General features: G+C 38.8%; 1 protein-coding gene across 1 annotated transcript in view; it reads left to right on the top strand.

Moving 5' to 3' along the window:
- The window catches only part of TM6SF1 (transmembrane 6 superfamily member 1), a 22,561-nt gene extending 2,284 nt beyond the window's left edge, over positions 1–20,277 (top strand). The window contains exons 3-11 of the mRNA XM_009886161.1: positions 1,742–1,845; positions 3,170–3,267; positions 4,231–4,334; positions 5,220–5,302; positions 6,707–6,828; positions 11,404–11,508; positions 13,574–13,666; positions 14,684–14,803; positions 19,671–20,277. Coding sequence (XP_009884463.1) covers positions 1,742–1,845; positions 3,170–3,267; positions 4,231–4,334; positions 5,220–5,302; positions 6,707–6,828; positions 11,404–11,508; positions 13,574–13,666; positions 14,684–14,803; positions 19,671–19,862 — 1,021 coding nt within the window. The 3' untranslated portion in view covers positions 19,863–20,277. The remainder of the gene's footprint in view (positions 1–1,741; positions 1,846–3,169; positions 3,268–4,230; positions 4,335–5,219; positions 5,303–6,706; positions 6,829–11,403; positions 11,509–13,573; positions 13,667–14,683; positions 14,804–19,670) is intronic.
- The last annotated feature ends 1,132 nt before the right edge of the window (positions 20,278–21,409 follow it).

The following is a 21,409-nucleotide window of genomic DNA, read 5'->3' as shown; positions in this document are numbered from 1 at the left end:
TGGTAGCGCCGAAAGGACAAAGCGGCCCGGGAGGGGTCGGTCGGCCCCGCACCCTGCCCCGAACCCCCGGGAGCCTCCCCGGGGCTCTGCGGCCTCCTCCCGGCTCCCCTCTCACGGCGTTTCACGAATAAAATCCGATTCTATTTGAAAACGAAGGGAAGAACTCACCAGCCTCAGAGAGCTCCGCACGCTTCGGGCACCCCCTGAGACTTGCGAGTTTTAACTGAAAATGTCCGTATGCCCTCGCTCTGTCCAAAAAAAAAAAAAAAAAGACAAAAATTGGTAGGATCCCAGGATAAACCGCAGGTCTAGAGAAGAAAAGTCTTTCCTCATGGAAAAAACAATGTACTTAAAGGTCCGTGTGGTATTTTGTGATCTCACAGCCTGGGGTGTTTTGCAACTTTACTGCACAAATATTTGCTGCATGTTTTTAAGGCTTTGCTACATCTGTTCCTTCCTCATTTTCCTCCTTCTGGCCCATAACTTAATTTTTTGTTTCGCACTGGAAGAGAAATGCCGAATAACACATGCTGACTTGCTTGATTCATTGCCAATATTTATTTCAAATTGATAGACCGCAGTGAAAAGTCACTGCAATATTAACAGCTGTAATGGCATGAAGAAATTCGTCACTGGGAAAACAGACGAGCAGAAGATTCAAATAATAAAGTAAATCAACAAGCTAGTACTGTTCATCCTGCCCCAGAAAGTATGTGTGTATATATTCTGAAACATTTGGTCTTGCATTTTTTTTACAATAATTTTAAGTCAAGTTTCACTAAGGCTGAAATTGTTATAGTCCGTACTCTTTCTTTGTACACAATTTGGTTTCTCGACACACAGAGGGGTACCATATATAAAATCATGTGCCAAATACTTTTAGCTTATGCTTCTGGACTTTGCCTAACTTTGCCTTCCTTTTTTCCCTGTACACAGGCACAAAAGCGAAGACTGAGAAGGAGAGACTGTCTTAAAGAGAACTAAATACAATTTACGCACTTGGAGCTATAAGCCAATTTCAAACTGATTTTCTTAACTCATGTTTTCTTGGGGAAGGAGACAAATTTGCTTTGTGCCAAAGATTTTTGTGCTTTCTCCACTACCACTTTACATGCACTATCATTATAGCTCCCATCTTCCAAGAAAAAGTCTTTTCTGCCGAGCCCACCTGTATTGATTACTGAAGCCCCCAAGCCATCCACCCTTATGGGGCTGGAGAGACCTTTGGTAGCACTTCCAAAATTGGAAATTGAACCTAGATCCATCATAGGCGTTCCACACTGCTATTCCTATTCCATGGGACTTCTGTGTTTTATTTGCAAATATGTAATTTCCTGAGTAGATAATTTATTGCTGAGGTTAGACTAGGTGTCCCTAATGATCCTTTTCTCATTGACCTTTAGGTTTTCCATCATTTTTGTTTATTTTTGCAGATACCAGTATGAAAACTGATTTTAATCAGACAAACTTAGACTCCTGGATATGTTGTTTATCTAGCTATTTTCGTGTTTTCTTTTTTTAGATGGTCACATGTGAAAAGCCAGGCACATAAATTCTGCAAAACTATAAAATGAATACTATGACAGAGTATGTGACAGACTTAAAAACCAGCCTTTTAAAGTATTAAAAGTTACTTTAAGAGTATGTGAATTTGAGGGTAGCTGGTAAGAAAAGCAGAAGAAGCAAAATTCTGTCTTTCTCTGTCTTTCTTTTAAATTCTTTTTCTTTAATACTGTTGCAGTTCCTGGGTACTCGTTGCAGTTGGATTGCTGGTTCTGGTTTTTATTGCTCTGTTGGCTCGTGTTCTTGTCAAAAGAAAACCACCAAAAGACCCACTGTTTTATGGTATGTCTTGGTAACAATGAGGCTAAATTCAGAATGCGTTAATTTATATAACTGATAATATATAATGGTTATTTCAGATTGAAGATTTAAGGCATGGCTTCAGAACCCAGTCTGGTGAGGTGCTAAGGAGCCAAGAAAGAAGGACAGACTGGGGAAAAAGGAGGAGAAAGAATGCTTCTTTTCAACCTTTTTATTCTTCTCAAATAGAAGATCCAGCTTAGGGACAAGCCAGACCTCCTATTTGAAAAGAACAATAATAACTGGGCTGTGAACGTGTTTGAAATACTGTCATACCTGCTCTGTTAAAATCCTCCTTGTAGCAGGAGTTAGGCACCACAGTAGACCTCTCACTCAGATCTGTGTCATCCTGAGTGGACTCATTTAGGATTTTTGGATCTTTTGGATTAATGGCCTCCATGGCTTGGTTCTTCCTGTGACTGAATTCCTTAATTCTCCCATTTTTATTAGCTGCTGTGTTAACTCACCTTTGTGATATCTAAGAAAGTTCAAACCACCCCAACTCCTGGCTCAGGCTGTCTGCAGACTCAGGCAAACATTTCTATATTGATACTTTGCCATAAAAGAATAGATATATTAATTGCCTTTTAAAAGGAAACCTTAGATCTAGATTACCTTATAGCAAATATCTAGATGTTTTTTTACGTTTTACAAGATGGGCCCAAAAGCGAAGCAGCATACAAACCACCTATATTTGCCCTCTGTCTTCTTCCTCATTACAGCTCGTAGGTGTCTGTCCGCGGTGTTGTATGTGAGGCCAGGAACTCTCAGTTCACACTGAAATCAAAGGAAATAAACAAACCTACTGCAAATAAATTTCCTGTTTCCAAGGAGTGACTCGCTAACTTGCCAGATAGTTCTCCTATGGACTACTGTGGCTAATGCAGTTTGCTTTGCTCACCTCGAAAAATAGCGAGTCACATTTCCCTCTCCTCCTCCTTTTTGTTGTCCTTTCTCCTTTCTGAGAGATGACTACAGTCAAGGTTGTCTACTTTGTGTCACCAAGAATTTTGAAAGGCTACATAGTCCTTTCTGCAGACACTGACTTTCCATGGAGGCTATGCCTACAGCTCTGCCAAATTTCACATTCCTAAGAAAAGCTTCCTCAGAACTTTGTTGACTAACCACTAATTAAAAAAACCTAAGCTATGTGGGAAAGTCATATTGTATGTTAAATATCTGTGACCTCAGAGTAGATGCGTCTAGTTCAGTATCTCTCTGCCTGAGAATTTATCAGATTGTGAAGCAACTGTGCAATTCCAAATCTTTATTAATTTATTATTTTTCCCCCTTTATTTTATTACAGTTTATGCTGTGTTTGCCTTTACCAGTGTAGTGAATCTAATAATTGGACTGGAACAGGATGGAATTATTGATGGATTCATGACTCATTACTTGAGAGAGGTAAAAAATTATTTGGCTTACAAATGTAAACAAAATCTTTACTGTAAATAACTTGGTATAGTATTTGTCACAGAAAAATAGCCACTTACATGTTCAAAAGAGTCATCTTGAATTTGGTCATTGGCCAGTTTCATGTTATGGACAAAACCTTCACTGATTTGAAATCACTGACTCACTTGGGAAAAAATAGCATTCCTTTCAAGCTCCAATGTTATTTCACTTACTTTAAGTAATGCTGTTCTGCATTAACTTCTGTAGAATTGAATAGACTTTACATGTTTGCAGAAAGCCATAGATAGCATTCAGGAGTGGATGAGTACTGCAGTACCTAAATGTGTTACCAAGAAGGAAACAAAATTGCTCCTTTATTTTTGCCTAATCACTTTACTAAAAGGAATTAAAGTAGAGTTAAAAAATTATGATGCCAGATACCTAGTCAGCAGAATCTGCTGGCTGCTGAATATCAACATCCACCAAAAATAGCTCAGTAAGAGCTTGATGCGAAAGTCACTGAAGTCATTGAAAGGATTCCATGAACTTTAGCGTGAAATGAGCTGGACCTTACAAGGTTATATGTTGTCATCAGTATATTTGATACTGTAGTAGATCTCTATGTTGCTAAATATATCTTTATTTGTTCCATTTTAGATGTATCTTCATTTTGTAGCTTTTCACTAAAATATGGAAAAGCAATATTTCCATAATGTAGCAGGACAATGCTGACAGTCATACACAGTTTTCCCTTCCATCCTGCACCCTATTTTGCAACAATAGAACTGATTTAATTATACTTGATTCTGCCTAAGTCAGGGTTGTGCTTGGAAATGTGTATTTTCAGTCAAAAACTGTACCTCTGGATCAAAAGAACATCACTTTTCTGAAGTTGTTTCCTGCTTTTCTTCATTAGTTATTTGTATAATTGCTCTAATCACTGTATCTTTTTTTAAACTAAATGTTCCCTAGGGCGAACCGTATCTGAACACTGCATATGGCCATGTGATCTGCTATTGGGATGGCTCCGTTCATTATCTGATGTATCTGTTGATGGTGGCAGCTATTGCATGGGAGTAAGTCATTTTGATTTGTGTACCGTTTGCTTTGCTTGCATTCTCATATAATCTACAACAGGCTTTCTTTTCTATGCAGTATTTAGATTTTTCTTTCAGGACTGTTTCATGTCTTAGGCCAAAGCAATGCAATTAAAATTTCATTACTCTCAGGAACTATACCCTCACTAAGTTACCCTTTCTCTCAGCTGAATGAGCCCAGCAAATGCATTGAGTTGCAGTCTGTCTTCTTCACTCTGCAGCAGAGAACGTAGCCCCTCTGAATGTTTTGTGTTAGTTAAAAGGAAAGCTTAAAGATGATGCACGTTAAAACCATGTGTGAAAAAACATACTTTTTTCAAATAACATATTTTTGATAGGATGATGTATTGCTTAGCATGATGATGATGTCTCATCCATGTTTGAGTATCATGCAGTTTAAGAGAAAATGGTTATTTCTAGAGATTCTTATGTTTCTTGCTACTGAATAAAGAGTTTGAGAAAATAAGTACTTAAATTCCAGAGATAATGTACCTGCTAGTAATAAAAACACATACAGAATCAAATTAATTATTAATTAAATATTAATTCTTTTATAGTCTTGTACAACCTGTGATGTGCAAAACCCTGCAGTCAGCTTTCAGATGAGTGAAACATAACAGCAAATGACTGAGTATACACAAATCCTGTACTGTGCATGTGATAACCTTCTCACACATGAATGTAGGATTTCTTCGAATCCCCCTCTCAGGGGCAAGAATCCACTGTTGACTTGTGGTACAGATTTTAAAACCTTTACTTGCTAAGATACAACCATGGCAATCAGTATATTATTTGAGGGTGATTTGGAGTAGTGGATTTTTAGGAATGGTGCAATAATAATGTCTTATTTTCTTTTTTAAACAGACAAAGCTATAGAACCATTGGCCTTTACTGGCTAGGTTCCATTATCATGAGCATCATTGTCTTTATGCCTGGAAACATTGTGGGTAAGGACATAATTTATATGACTTTTTACTGTGAAATATTTTTAAATTCAGCATTAGGCTATCTGTATTCTACTGCAGTATTGTTTTCTTTCTGTAATAATATGAAAGAGGAATTTTAGGAATATCAGTAAAAGGATGCAAGGTGTTTCAATATTTAAATATGAGGAGGGGAAGATGGAGACCAGGAAAAGAAACTCCTTTCAATTTACCTTGGTCTCAAGAAAAAAACAAATGTAATGGATTTTGTTACACCCATAACTTTCATCCAAACTAGGTTTAATTTAAACAATGAGACAATAACTGTCTCAGTATCAGAAAAAATATAAATTTTACTTTGCAGGAAATTTACAATTTACTTAATAGTCTGACTTTCAAGCAGATTACAAGGGGCATCCAAATAACCCTTAAAAGTGAAATCTGGAAGTTATTCTATTTTCAAAACAAATTTAACATTCCTAGATTTCTAATGTAAATCGGTGCATATCTGTGCTGCTAGAGGTTGAGAACTATAATAAAAATTTTTACATCATTATTACTGGCAGGTGGTCCTTTAAGAGTGCCACCCAGCTCAGTTAAAAATTTCCTTTTTAGCAAAGCTTAAATTGATGCGAAGTTGACAAGTGTTCAACTGAGAAAAATGTTAATGTGTCCAAGTCCTTCAGACAGCTTTAGAAAAGCTCGCTATGGTCTGCTTTTAATGACAGAGGAGGGATGTTCATGGTACAGCCTGGGGCCAGTCCAGTTCCACTCGTTGTAGATACACACACACCACAGAGAAAACAGTCAGCAGACTTAATGCGACAATATCTCTTCCTCTTTCCTCTAGGGAAGGCCAAGAAACTTGTTCTCAAGAGCATGCCTTCTGCCTTCCTTTCTGACGTAGAGAGTAGCTAGTGTAAAAGACAGTTTTTCTTGATTTACCTGGGATGAGGATAGCTCTCTGAATTTATGTTTTGTCCTCAAATATTAGTACAGGCCTGTAGGAGAAATCATGACTTTGGAAAACAAATGTGATATCAGATCTTAAAAAATGTATACATTCCCTTTTCCCACTTTTTAAAGAATGATGTCTCTATTTGAAGCAGGTTCCATTAAGAGATTTCAAAGCTGTCCTGTCCCATAGGATTGCTTAGTGGAGAGTGACAGAGGTGGTTTCCTGTCCCCTCAAAAACAGCCTAATTTTGGAAATGGCTTCCTGTCTGATATGCTCTGTCACCTGTGACTCTATCATTATTGAGCACGTGATTTTCAACAAGATTTGTGTGTTGCTTTAACAGCAATTTCTAATGTTATATGTCTATGTTACCATAGCTCCTTCAGGTTTGATATTGCATAGGATATGTTTTAACTCTTCTGCAACACAGCTTACAAATTCTTGTACCTCTTATAATTATTTTTTAACAGGCAAATACGGAACAAAGGTGTGTCCTGCTTTTTTCTTAAGTGTACCGTATATTTGCCTTCCTATATGGGCTGGGTTCCGAATTTATAACCAACCTTCGGTGACTCACGACACTCCAGTGAAGGTAATATTATTGTATTTCAGTGTTGGCTACTGTTAGGAAAACTGAAATATTCTTGCTGTTTCTACTGAGTTTTCTAGGTCCCTCGGTGAGCATGGAATGTATTGTAACTGTTCACTGTTATGACAATCGCTGCCGGGCTGTGTAGACCCTGTAAAAATATCTATACTGCAGGACTATTTCATTATGGTTGGATAAAGAGAAAACAAAAGAATCTCATGTTTAGAGTAAAGAACCCATTTCTAGGTGTAATTGTGTTACTACCCTCTATCTGTTTAGTTTCTGACTGTTTCAATTTCTTAGCTGATGAAAATATTGACATATACCAGCTTTGTAAAGCACCACAAAACCCTTATAGAAGCTCTGCAGGAACATATTCTTCTGCAGATGACTTACAGATTTCATGTAATTTAATATTTTTTTGTATGTGCATTCTACAATATTAGATTTTACAGGGAAGACATTGTATGTTAATTGATATGACAATAATTTATGCATTTATTAAAAAAATCTGTAAAAATGATGTTTGCTTAAAACTCCTTAGACCTTTTCCCTGTAATAAGATTATCTGAGCAATCAAAAAATGCAATAATAATTTATGCAGTCTTGTTAAAAAAAAAAATAAAATCCCTGAAGTACAAAGCACATAACAGATCTTTAATTCTTTGTTGCTATAAGCAAGCCAGTTTATTGCCACAGCACAGCATATCAGTTGTGAGTAATATAATCAATTAATATTTTTGCATCACAAGAGCTCCTGGGCCTGTCAGGTTTGTTTTGTAACTGAAAACACGGATACAGATGGAGGAGTTAGTTTCTATTCCACAGCTAACAGGCAGGCAGTGTGCAAGTGGCGTAGCCTCTGGCACAGAGTAACAGCAGATGATGCACTGACAGATTTTCCCAGAAATGTATGAAAGAGAACATTCAGCCATCCATCCATGATTCTTCAGTAGGAAAGAGGGGTATAGACAGATGTTCGTATCTTCTGAAGTTTGAAGAACTGCTATAGAATCACCGCTTTTAGGGCAAATCCCTATGAAAGGCAAATTGGGGGAGACTTCAGTTCTGCCCTCCTGCATAGGCTTATAGGAAACCACATGCCCCATCCCAAAGCAATTTGAGCTGATTTACAAAAAGGCATTACTAATTCTGGCCAGAAACACATTCTTTAGAGTTATCAGGATAGAGAAGTTAAGTGTACTTAATGGTAGTGATGGTCATTTTTGCCATATATTAGTAAGAACATCCTTCACATGGAGGATGGATGAAAGTTTCAGTTTGTTTTCCTAGTGCTGAAAACACCACAGAAATTGCTGTTATAGAAGATACGCAATGGACTGCTTATTTGCTGAAATATAGCCATGTCTCCTATGCTTATCAGGAGTTTAACTGCTTACCTAGGTTTGATATCTTACTTTGATATATATTGCAGAAAAACTTTTTAAATTCTATTTCAAAAAGAGAGTGCAAAAAACCTGGTGATCTGAAAATTTAACATTGCACTTCTTAGTCAATCCTTTCTTGTAAACATAAACTTCCTTGCTCAGAAGGTCATCGAAAAAGCCTTGATTCATTTCACTGGGGCCTCCTATCCTTCCTAAGTAATTTCTTTTTTTTTGGAAGTCATATTCTATCTTGACAGTTAAGTTACGCTCCATATCTGAGCATAAATACCTGGGTTCAATAACTGTATACCTTAAAATACCCTTAAATCTTAACATGACTACTCATTACTTTTTCTTATTTTTTATACAACTGTGTCAGTCCTAAATTAAGTATTGTTTCCAGGAAATAATTGTATGTAACGCTACTAATCAGTTAGCTAATCATTGTAAGTCCTGAAAATATTTAGTTCTCTTTCAATAGATTATTTGCAATTAGCTGTAAAATTGAACTTTTTAGTTATCATTATTCATAGTTGGTATTTAAAGATTTTGGAAGAAAATGTAATAATGCTTTTAAACATGATAGTGCAAGTATACAGAAAAACACTTACATGAAAGCAACACAAGCAAGGTATATTCTGTTGGCCAAGGTATTCATTGCTATATTATTATAAATTATATTATTAAGAAAAATAATCACTGTGGGGACAGAGAAGAGGTAATCAAATTTTGGATGTTTTCTGATAGAGATGGGTGCATGGGAGAGGAATGGCGTTATGCCCTCATTTGGAACCAAACCAAGCTGTGCTCCAGTGTTTACAAGGCCCAGCAGATTTATCTACAAGTATATCAGCTTAGAAAAGTTTAATGTAATTTAAAATTCATAAACAGAATGCACATAAATTCAGATTTGCACGTGAATTCTGAAGGGACTGACTTCTGTGGACAGCACACAAGATTATTCTGATTCCTTAAACTGATCATGTAAGGAGCCTCTGTGAAGTTATGGAAAATAGCTTTTCACTGGAAGCGAGAGAAATTGCAAAGCGTGCCTACACACTTCCTTGCTACACAAAAGAAACAGCAGGGTTGGAGAGATCTGTGCAGAGTTCAATGTTGTTTGCAATAAATGGGAAACCTTTGGCAGGTCATCTCTACTTGGCCAGCGTACTTAACACGCAATCCATTTCAGCATGTATTAATGTGACGTTGCTGTGCAAAAGAAGGGTAAGGCAAAATTACTGTGTAGCTGAGGTCTGTCAGCAAAGCACAGACTGTCTTTCGAATTCTTGCTTCTGCTTTTTTTTTTTTAAGCTTGCATTTTCATTTTGTTTGCATAAATGTATGCATAGAGAAAAAAGGTGTGAGTTTTCTGCATCTTGGCAATTTCATAAACTCATACTGCACCAAAGGTTGTTTCCACTAATTTGTCTCCAAAACTTCTAAGTACAAAGTTCTGTTGTAGCTTTGTGATCACGGTAAATATACACATTCATTGAATATACTTTTTGAGAGGAGGAGTGATATATAAACTTCATACTTAGACAAAAGTTGAAAGAAAATGTATCAACCCTCAAACTTTCCATTATCCTTAGGTAGTCTACATCTGAAAATGACTTGCAACTCAGCAGCCATGGGAGGCCTTTGTCTTTCATAGGAATAAATATTAGAATATAGACATTCTTTGCAGGTAATATTATAAACATTCCTACACTAGTACTTTAAATACTGTGGAGTGACTCCGTACTGCCAAAACAGACCTGTTATTTGTGTTTGAAAATCAAACAAAGGTATCACTTTTTTTTTTAATGAAAAAGATCATTTAAAAGAAAGAAAGAGTTTTATAAAAGGGATGGCCTATGTGTTTAAAATAGCCTTGTTTTTATTAAACTACTATTCAGATCTTGCAGTTCTTACTCAGGAATTGCACTTGCGAGATCAGTTCTCCTGTTTCAATAACTTCATTGTGAATATCTCGATCCTGAATGCTTTTAACTGTGCCTCTACATCCTAATTATTGTTTTGTGCTTTGGAGACAATTCCACAAGTGTATAACAGGAAGGAAATCAGGTTTTTCTTTTGCTGCCTGCATGCCAACACACAGCTAATAAAAAGGAAGAGGAAATGAGTAACACATAAATGGGGAAGTTTTCCCTCTGAACCACAGAAAGATACTCTGATGTGTTTATAATTTTGTCTGTGACTATGCAGCACTGAACATGTACCACAAGTTATTTCCATGGGTCTTGTAAGTTTTACCACATAGACAAAGAGATGGCTTTGGTTCCTCCAAACCATCTTCCATGCTAGATATCTACATGGCTTTTGCTACCGTAGAGTGTGAACCCCTCACATGCAGTGCCGTGGGGAGATTCCTGTTCTGAAGCTGAGGAAAGAGGTGCAGAACAGACAAGATCCAGACGCTGAGAAGTGCTTCAGTGCCTGTCAGAGGAACCCCAGCGTACAGCAATAAAAGAATGAAAGGAGGATTTTCCACATGCTCCATACGCACACACATGCATTTCATTCTCTATTTCTGCATTACATATTAAAATATATTCTTTTCTCACTGAACTCAGCAGAGAACTCAACTGGCACAGAAAAGCTTTTATTTTATGCCAGTGATATTCCATTAATTTCAATAGTGTCACAGGCTGCTGAAAACCAGCGTTCACTGTCAGTAATGAGATGGACCCTCATTTTGCTGTCCCTCCAAACAGTCCTTTTACAAAGTGCATTAGATTCCACTTCAAATATTTGAGACAAACCTACACTTCCAAAGCTTTTCTACATAGGGACATTCAGGAAAAGGAATTCATTCCAATTAACAAAAGACGCAACTTTGAAGAAGTTAGTTATGTTGCTTTAAAGCCTTATGTGATTAGAGTAGTGCTCATTTGATTTAGGTTGCTTTGAAAGTAAACTAATCTGTATTGAAATTACTTTAGTTGGAACCATCCATTTCTAGAGTTTATTCAGCTTAGTTTTCCTCACTGCATCCTATAAAATCTGAACTCACCTTTTTAGATGTGGAAGTCTGTCTCTGAAGTCAGTGGATAAATAGGGTAATGTAACTGAGAACTAACTGCATCTATCATCATGTTTCACTGTTCTTGTAGCGACTGACCTGCAGTTAAATACATATCCTGTGGACCCAGGATGTACTTACTAACCACCTTCTGTGTTGCAGGTGGTTCAGGAAGTCCAGAAGAAAGGACTCTTAAGACGACCAATAGATTTAATGTTAGCTGCATACCTCATTCTAGCAACGGGGTTTTGCATATTTAGGGGCATGGTAAGTTGAAGCTATTTTACTACTCTCACCTCTATTTTTCAGGCAAACTTTTAAATTTGAAATCATTGTTTCTCTGTGAAAAAGTATGTACATTTTGGTCAAGGGAAATCCTGTGACTTTCAGGGTTGGGATAGGCCTTAGATATAAAAAAGACAAATTGATTATTTGTGATAATTAGTGGTGCTTTGCTTCTCCATTTTTCCCCGTGTAAAAAATACGTTTTTCAAAAGGAGGTGCACAATCAGAAGAGTAAATAGCATCCCAAGTGCAGATCAACATGACCTAAAACTGTTTTCATTGGTCTGGTGTTACATTTATGGCCAAGAACATGGAGACAAACCAACTAAATTAAATCTGTATTCATGGTTTTCTAAACAGAGATGCATAGTTAAAATTATATAGGAAACCAAGTTAGTTTACACTGCATGAGAGAGGAGAACATTTCCACCTGAAAAAAAAAAAAGATTTATCCATGTTACCTGAACGACACCTGTTGTTTCTGCTTACCAAGAGCTGATTTTTCAAAGTGTTTGCTTTTTAAGCATGGTTGATTGAAATAAAATTTCTGAAGGAATGAATCAGTACTGAAAATGTTTGAAGCAGATGAATCCAGTAGTAGATAAATCTAGTCCTTTGTCAGCTCTAAAGCATTTTCTGTCTTAAGCAGAAGGGAAGTTGCGTATCACTCAGTGATCAGCTCAAGTGTTTAGGTGTCTTAGACAACTGTCTGCTTGCTTGATTTGTAGACCTGATCTTGTCTAGAATAATTCAAGTAAGAGGTGACAGTAAGTACCCAAGCAACAATTTATTTACCCAGCACAGATTGTCCTTGTGTAGTTCTGCTGCTCATATTACTCTGTCATCTTCTCCTCTTTTTCTGAAAACTTGCCTCCCAAAAATACTTTTTTTTCTTCTAACTTTTCACAGACTGCTTTATTTCTTATAGATTGTGCTACTTCAGAGCACCACTGATGCAGGTTAATCAGCTGTTTTACCTGTAATTTCACTGCAATCCCACTTAATTTCTCAGAAGATTTTTTTTGTTGATTTTGAATGTGGACATTTCCTTATAGATTTCTTTACCAAACAGGAACTGCTTACTAGCCTTACTTATACATACAGAGATCATCTGAACATCTCTGTGTAAGCAGCAGTAACCATGATTTTGTGAAAAAGCTAATAAAACATAATCCATCAGAGTCCACTGAGACCTGCTTCTTGGATGCCCATGTTGGAAAAGGACAGGGAGGAATATCCACTGTTTGTAAATCTTTGCATTTCCTTCACAAAGTCACACCACAAATACACATGAAATTAAGTTGTTCAAACCTTACTGTTCAGTCCTGTAACTTCGGCATTAACAATGCCTTGCCATAAAACACTTACAGTGACAGCCGTTGACACGCATTGCTAACTTATTTTAGAATACTTTTTTTTGGTAGTAGTTTTAATGGCTACTATGAAAAGAAACTACTTTTGCAGCTGGGTCTCTCCATGTTTATTGGATTTTACATTCCTATAGAAAGAACAAATTTCCCAATAATCTCTCCTTTGCTACTCTCTTTTTTAGATTATTATTATAAGTAACACCTGTCTGTGCATTGCTCTCCACTGCTACCTTGCCACAATGCAACTCTTTTCTTGGACTACATTCATAGCTTGTTGTCCTAAAATTGGGTGCTTAACCTGAGGTTTCCACTGTTTGAGCAATTTTCCATTGGAAAGTTCATTTGCTGGGATCAAAGTTTGTTTATCAGAGCAAATCAATAGCAATTATACTTTTACTACAGCACAGCCAGCCAACTGAATTCTCTTCTGGTCAAATCCCTCCAGCAGGCTGCCAGTATTTCCTCACAAACCCTCTGAGCAGGAGCTGAGAGGAGGCTGCACTTCAGCTTTTTAATGGGTGATCAAATGGATCACCACTGCAATAGAGTTTGAGCAAGCCTCCAGGGTAGCAGTGCTGCAGGCTGCTAGTGGATCTTTAGGGCTTCTAACAGGTGTCAGGTTAGCTCGGTTTAGAACAAATTCTTTGTTCACGGGAAGTTTTAAAAATTCTCCTTAGATTGCTCTGGATTGCCCTGCTGACCTCTGCCGGCTATATATTCAACTTCACGAGCCTTATATAAAAGATCCTGCTGCCTACCCTAAGCTTCAGGTAAAGCATTGACTATGGAACATAGAGTGTTAAGAAGTGATTTGTTAACTGGCGCAAAGATGAAGCCATGGGTTTCACAGATGACAAGAGCAATAAGAGAAGTATTTGTTCATAGCAAGTTAAATGGTGTTTTGTATTTTCTACTACAGCCATTACAGGGTATCAACTCTTCATTGTGATAACTTAACTTAGATTTAAAACAGTTACCTAGAGTTACACATCCTAATTACCCAGGCTTCTTTTAATATAGTCCATGAAACAGATCTGCATGCTTTTTATCATCATTCCCCTTCCTTAGAAGGGCAAAGTAGACTTTCAGCCTGGAATAATGGACCAAAAAGGGGTATAAGTGGGACTGGATTCCTTTTGCTCATGTTACCCTTCTGTCACCAGCAAGACATGACACTTCGAAACACAACTCTCTTTACAAACCCTATTTACACAAGCATTGCAGAGGAGGGAATGTTGTGCTTTAGTTTTGTAGTATTTGCAAGGTTGCCATTCTTTCTCAACTCTGGCTGCTGCATGGAGGCAGGGCCTGAAATGGCAAGAGGATTCAGGAGTGAGGCAACGAGCAGAAACCACGTACCTCTGCTGGACATCTTCCTGGGAAAGGGGTGGCTTGGGTGTATCTCATACCTCCCAAAAGTGTGATGGAGCTTGAGAAATGGACACCCGTGTTGGGTTGGAGACCGACTTAGGCCAAGCCATGGTTATTAGCATAGTCTCAAGATGGCGAGGGGTAGGAAAACATGTCCTGGGATGAAGTGGATTTGGATGGGGCAAAGAGACAACAGTCATCAATATTAGTGGAGGCCTCGGGGTAGCTGGATCCAGTCAACAGCATCCAGGTGTGAAACTTTTCTCAGAGAAGCTACAGCTGCCAAGAGGCCTGGGAATCATTGGTGCCAGGAGTGTAGTTTTGAATAGTCTCAACTCCTCAGTCAGCAGCTGGCTAATTTTTAAATGCATCACCCTCACACTGCAAAGCAACTAATATTTCTGTTTAAAATGCAGATGCTGGCATACATGTTCTACTCTGTGCCATACTATGTGATTGCTCTGTATGGCCTACTGGTGCCCGGTTGTTCCTGGATGCCCGATTTAACCCTTATACATGCTGGAGGACTAGCTCAGGTATTTCTTCATAAAATGTTCACTGTTGAATTACAAGTTAACAAGTCGAGACCCATGGAATAAATAAGGGGCCCAGGGTTTGTTCTTCCCATGCAGGTTTTATGCCATTTAACTCAGATCACCTTTTGTATCTGTAAAAAACTAACTTAAGGGAGTGGAGAATCAAAACTATTTCATGTCCTTCATGACTGCATTCTTGCTTTAGTAGACTTCTCTCCTTCTGCAGAATCTTTTTATTGGGCTCATTTAAACCCTGTTAAGCACCATGCACTCTTTAGCAGAGACCATGAAGGAAGCCCATCTTAAAGCTGTGACAGTCCACCATGTAAAAAAAAAAAAACACAAACAAACACCCAAACACAACAAAGCAGTACAATACATTGTTTCCATAATATGTGCTGGGCAACTAGTTAGTTTGAAAAATATAAATCAAAAAGTATCTACTAGTCACACAAAATGGACAATATTGGTTGATGATGTTGATATAACGCTGGGAACCTCCAAGGCCATAAACTACAGTAACAGTAAGACGTGCTTGTGTTACCAAAGGCAGACCAATAACCATACTTTAACTCATTCTGTTCTGATTCTCTTAAATAAACAGCTGTAATTAATTACTAGATGGTGCTGATGCTTATGAGAAGACTGATGGAAACAAAAAAAATTCAACAAGAACTAGTAAATGACTTCTCATGACAGGTAGATGACCATTAAACAATTGAGATGGAGTGATGATTTATACTGTACGTAGGAAGTGATATGTGCTCTGAGTATCCAAACAATGCAGAAAACATACACATAATCCTGCAACAATAATGACAGCACAGGGACACGGTGATAAGTGTAATTCAGGTTTAGACATACACAGACCATCACTTTGTTCCTCAGGCCTGAGATCACAATCATGGATACAAACTACAATCCAGCTTCACTGCCAGTAAGGATGGGGGGACTGACATTTTATTTTCTATTTGTGAGCAATTGTTAGAGACTTTTCTTTCCGAAATGGTTTGTAGAGAATCTCGAATTACCAAATTATATCAAAAGAGAATCTGGCAAACATTAATGAGGAGGTTTAAATGCTCAAAAGGTATCACAAATATTATACAACTGTGTTTGGCCCAAATCTAATCTAAAAAAAGCACAAGCTAGCTAAAATAGGCAAGCCAGTGTCAGGAACGTCTCTCTACTGACAGATTACTCAGGTTTCATGAATTCCCTAGACAGTCAGGAAAGGAACTGCTCCTTCAACGATTATTTAGCACAAGGAAAAGGAAACCAGAAGTCAGTATGCTGACTATCACTCTTGCAAACTTACCAAAAAGCTCAGCCTCCCAGATCAGAGGCAATTTGTTTGGGTTTAGTTTTTTAGGGTTTGGGTTGTTTTTTTTTCTTTTAAATATTTCCCATAACACTCAATTTTTATTTGTTTTTAATGGCACTCTGTACCTTTTAGCTGTATGATTACTATGTGTGACATTTTGTTGCTGAAGTCTAAACCTCCTCTGTTGTCCCTTATGGTTTGGCTTCAGGATAATGCTGATTTACACATTAGACAAGGAGAAAAAAGCTACTGGTAAACCAAAGCTAACACTCAAATTTTCCCATTTTACTCTTCATAGCTTGTCCTAGGCACAAGCAAAAACTAACTGATTAAGAGAACTGTATGTTGCTGCACACTCCCCACATTTTATCCTGATTCAAAAAAGTGTTTCTTTACATTTGGGAGGTTTTGGGTTTTTTTCGTTCATTTGTTTTGGGTTGGGTTTTTTTGGGTTTTTTTTGTTTGTTTTTTTTTTTTTTTTTTAAGTTTTGACTTTAATGCACTGCAGAATGAACTTCAGTCATCCCACAACTGAACACAATTTAATTGGTTTGACTTGGTGAACTGTGAGCAACCTGGGATGAGAAAATGTGTGTGACAATGAGTTGAGGACTCCATATTATTTTTTGTTTTGGTCATTTTGAGGCATAAAACACATTTCCAGGTTTGTCTACTGTTTTCTCAAGTTAAAACATTGTAATTGGTAATTAAAACATATGTAATTAGTGAAACACATTTTGCTCTCTATTATGCCCAAAGGTCTAATAAAGGTAAATATCAAACAATAGAAACAGGGGGCATTTCTCCCTGGGAATGAACATTGTTCCTACAGATGGGCAATGTGGAGTTTTTAATTATTTTTATTTCTATCATTATGAGGTATGTTCTTTTTACAAAGACAAGTCTCAAAATACCATGTCCAGCAGTGCCACGTCCAGCACCAGGCAGCTTCCGATTGCTCTGGGACAGCCTGATCAGCGGACGGGCCGAGGCCAACAAAGGCTGCATGTTAGACGGATAAGGCTACCTTAGAATTTTACCTGCAGCAGCTTATTTGGTTGATTTCTCAACTGAGGTTTAGGGGTGTGATCCTCAAAATTCTGCACTTAAAGTTCAGTAACAGAAAGCGCTAAGGAATGGCTTACTTGTTGAGAGAACCTGATCATGGTGAGGTAACAACAGACTCCTGGTTGCTCTCACTTACCACAATGCCAGACTATTGCGCAACAGGCACAGAGATCTACAGTAACTAACAGCTCTTACCTACTGCTTAAAATAATTGATTTGGGGCAAGTCTGCCCGGTACTTGAAAGAGCAGGACCGGGCTAGTAGTGAGCGAGAGGTCTGCTTTTAAGATGCACCCCCTGCCCCAAGTGGGGGTTAAAAAAAGGGGGAAAGAAAGGAAAAAAAAAAAGCAGAAGCAGAGTACAGTCATGGAAAGGAAACACATGAGATTAAAGACATAACACAATTTCCACAGAGGCAAATCAAATTAAAAAAAAAGTGAATTTAACAGACCTAAAAACCCTCCCTGGTAGTGAAAGGAAAAAGCAATGTGTTATATTGAAAAACAAGTCTAATAAACAATAACTTAATTATATGGAACATCATTAGCTAGTAAAAATCTTCATGGGCTACAAATAGAACAAAATGTTTCTGCTTTTTCTTTTTATAATGCTCAATGCTCACTAATGTACCACAACTCTCATAACAGACGAGCACACAATAAGGCTTAGATCTTCAAAGGCATCGAGGAGGCTGTTGGAGTGCTGGGTCTCTCCGTAGCAGCCCCTCACAGCTCTTCCTGACAAGGATATGGCGAAGTTATTAGGAATTTGCTGTCCACTTACGTTGATGCACAGCTAGCCACTCTTAGAGACAGGCAGGCCGGCCTTGGAATCCTCCACAGAGAAGTAGCTTAGCATCTTGTTCACCCCAGAAGAGGCTCCAAAATACCACCAGGAGACTGTTAGCATCCAGGTAAACATCAGACAGACCCAAACCTCCTACCTGAAGCCTGATGGTGGCTGGCTCGCTGCTGGGGAACCTGCTCATAGCACATAGATCTCATAGCACACGAGGTCTTTGCTGCTGAGCACTAGTGCTGTGGCTGCCTGGGCGAGGAGCGGCAGCAGGGGGCTGAGCCAGGCCACCCAGGTGCCAAAGGCAGGTCCTGCCCAGGACAGGTGAGAACAAACGGGCTGCAAGGGACAGCCTGAGTTATGAGGCTGATATAAAAAGGCTGCTGATAGCATGTCCCTGAACATCTGTTTACTGTGTCATAGCTATTTACAGAAACATGCTAAGTGGCACTCTGCTGAAGAGTGTTTGTGTTTGATTTCTTTGATTACTGGGTTTCCTGACTCAGGTTTGCTCGATCAGCTCTCCCTATTCAGTGGCGGTGGTTAGAATCACCTGAAACTGATTCCCTTTTCTGTTTTGATGTATGGTCTCAGCCTAACCTTTTGCTGGAGGGGTGTGTAGTCAAGCACCTGCACTGTATTTCACTTTCTGCTTTGCTAACTGCAAAGAGAACTGTGTTCTTCCTGAGTCCAAAATAACTCCTGCTAAAGCCAGAACAGAGGACGTGATTTGGCCATAGTGTACTGCTCTGCAGTACTAAAATCCTGGTGTCCCTTTCTCCTGCTCTGCTTAAGATCAAACTGATGTTTATCTTCTCAGATCTCCTCCACTGCAAACTAACTAAATAATAATAAAAGAAAAAAATTGGACACACAATAGTTAATGTGAACGAGCTGTGGCTTGAAATAGCAGGTAACAGATGGAGACAAAAGACAGCGACTATCCTGACGCTTCTATCTTTAAATGCTTGTTTATGCTAAAAATATGCTTCAGCCCAGCAAGCTTGTCTTTGCATATAACCTTCACTGTAAACTTAACCTATACTTCAGAACCACCCCCAGCCCAAAAGCCAAGTATTGCAGGCGTTTTCTGAAATCATCAGGAGTTCTGGGATCAGAATGTGGAAGGCTGGGTTTAAGACTAAAAAAAAAAAAAATCTAAACATAGCTTCCAAGATTTTATTTTCTAACGTTATTCAGAGCGAGTGTCTGGCTGCTTCCTCTTGATGCCAAACACAACGTTGCTGGGTGGGTGGGTGCCAGTCCTCCCCCTGCCCCCGGGCCGAGGCTGCGGCGCGCGGGGCTCTGCGGTGATGTACGCTCCAGCGGCCATTAGCCCGGGGGAGGACCGCAGACCCCGTTGCATGAATAATCACCTATAAGCCAAGGGTGAAATCCTATACCTGACGTAAAGATGAGTGCCCCCATGTGCATCAAATAAACCTCCTACCATGGCACTGACAGTTCCTCTTATGCCTCTTATACCAAGATATTAATGATCGTAGTTTAGACTGGATTTTTATACCGCTGTGCGAAAGTATGATGGATAATTCTGGAATAAAAGGGTTGGCTTGGCAAATGTCACTGGAGATGCATACTTGCATGCAGATTATACTGTCTTTCCAAAAGATAGATCAACTTTACCCTTGTTTTTAATATATACGTTATATACACACCACAGGCTCAATTTTCCCATATTGGTGCTTCTCTTCATGCTCGAACTCCTTACATCTACAGAGTCCCTGAAGAAGCAAAACAGTTTTTTCTGATATTGAACATAATGTATGGGATTCTGCCCCAGCTGTTGGCTTACAGGTGTGTCAACAAGCCAGAGTTTTTTATGAAAACAAAACAAGAAGAAAAAACGGAATAGCACAACTGTTTTCAGCTCTTCTTTTTGGCTGTGTATATACTTGGGTTGGGATGTAATCGAACTGCTCAAATGGAACCCAAATGAAGTGTGTAAGATGTGTAAAATCACACAATTGTGTAAAGTTGCACCATCTGTTTTGTTTATCCTACTCAAAAAGGGAAAATAAAGACGACTGCCTTCAGTACCACTTCTCAACATTTTGCCTGTGCGCTGCAGCGGAGTTGCCAGTTCCCATAGCTATTTTTAAGTAAGCTGCTTTGACGGTTTTAGAAATACTGCATGAAGTGAAATAATAATAATGATGTCAGTGTTTAGCCTCCACGCACTGAAGAGTATCAGTGCTAGCAATCCCTATGCAGAGCTACTGCAGAACGTGAAGGTCAATATTTTGAAGTGTGAAGAATTAACATACATAACTCTGTCACATGCACATGTTTTATTTGTCAAAAAGTATGTCTTGTGGGTCAGCCTCGTTAAAAATCCCAAGAAATCTTTTAAGAAGCAATCAACTCTTACGGTAAAACTCCAGATATGATAAGCAAATCATATAGTTTTGTTAATTCTTTTAAGGATTCAGTTCTGCAAGGACTGCTCATCGGCTTGAGGTTAAGCCCGTGCTGACTAGCAGTTCTGAACGGGGCACGGAGCGCTCGTTCCCCGGCACAATCCGGCCTTACACCGCAGCACGCCTTTTCAGAGAGGAGGGGAGGTTTGGCCCTGTTCTCTGCAGCCACTTTTGCTGATGCTGTTGGGTCATAAACAAGTAGCAGCAAATACAGCGACCGTGGTGCGTGTAGTTTATGTTTCCGTTTGCAATTACAACTATTTCTATGACTTCTATGTGTATTTATACTAAAAGCAGTACATTTAGTGCCTTTCTTGCAGAGGAAATTAGCCAATACGTTTTAACTGGAAACACTTTATTTTGGGATGTTTGACTTGTGGCTGTTTTGATTTGGAGAATTTTAATTTTCTTTTTAAACCTCATCAGTAACAAGAAAGCATCAGCTCATGCGCATGCGTGTGGCACCCCGCACAAGGGGACTTTGAGAGCAGCAAGACATTGATGCTTTAACACTCTCCCGTTGAACACTGAGTTGTGGGTCACAGCAGCGCTCAGAAGAGAGAACCCACGGTTTTATCGCTCTGGCCAAAGGGGCAGGCCCAAAATAGCCACAACACATCTCGGTCGATGCTTCTTGGCAAAAAGGAGCTTAGCAGTGATTTCGTGCAGCACCCAGCCTCCCTGTGGGGGCGGGAACAGGGGACAGCTCCATCCCCTACGTCCCAAAGGCAGGGCAGCTGGGCTGTGGTAGGACATGCTGGCTCTCAAACAGGGGTCTGAGCCTCCCATGTTGCTGCCAGTGTTTTTAAAGAAACTTTGAATACATTCAAGGTGAATTTAATAACCTCCTGTTATCCAGAAAAGGCAAAGTACAGAAAAAATAAAGATCTCACCTGCACTTGTATCTATTATGGTCAACTCATGTTAACAGAATGTTTTGCTTTAATACTTGACTTACATTAATACCTCACATTATTACACG

This window comes from Charadrius vociferus, unplaced genomic scaffold (genome assembly GCF_000708025.1).
Source record: "Charadrius vociferus isolate BGI_N301 unplaced genomic scaffold, ASM70802v2 scaffold365, whole genome shotgun sequence".
Lineage (NCBI taxonomy): Eukaryota > Metazoa > Chordata > Aves > Charadriiformes > Charadriidae > Charadrius > Charadrius vociferus.
The sequence above is the reverse complement of the archived record's forward strand: the minus strand, read 5'-3'. Positions and strand labels throughout refer to the sequence as shown.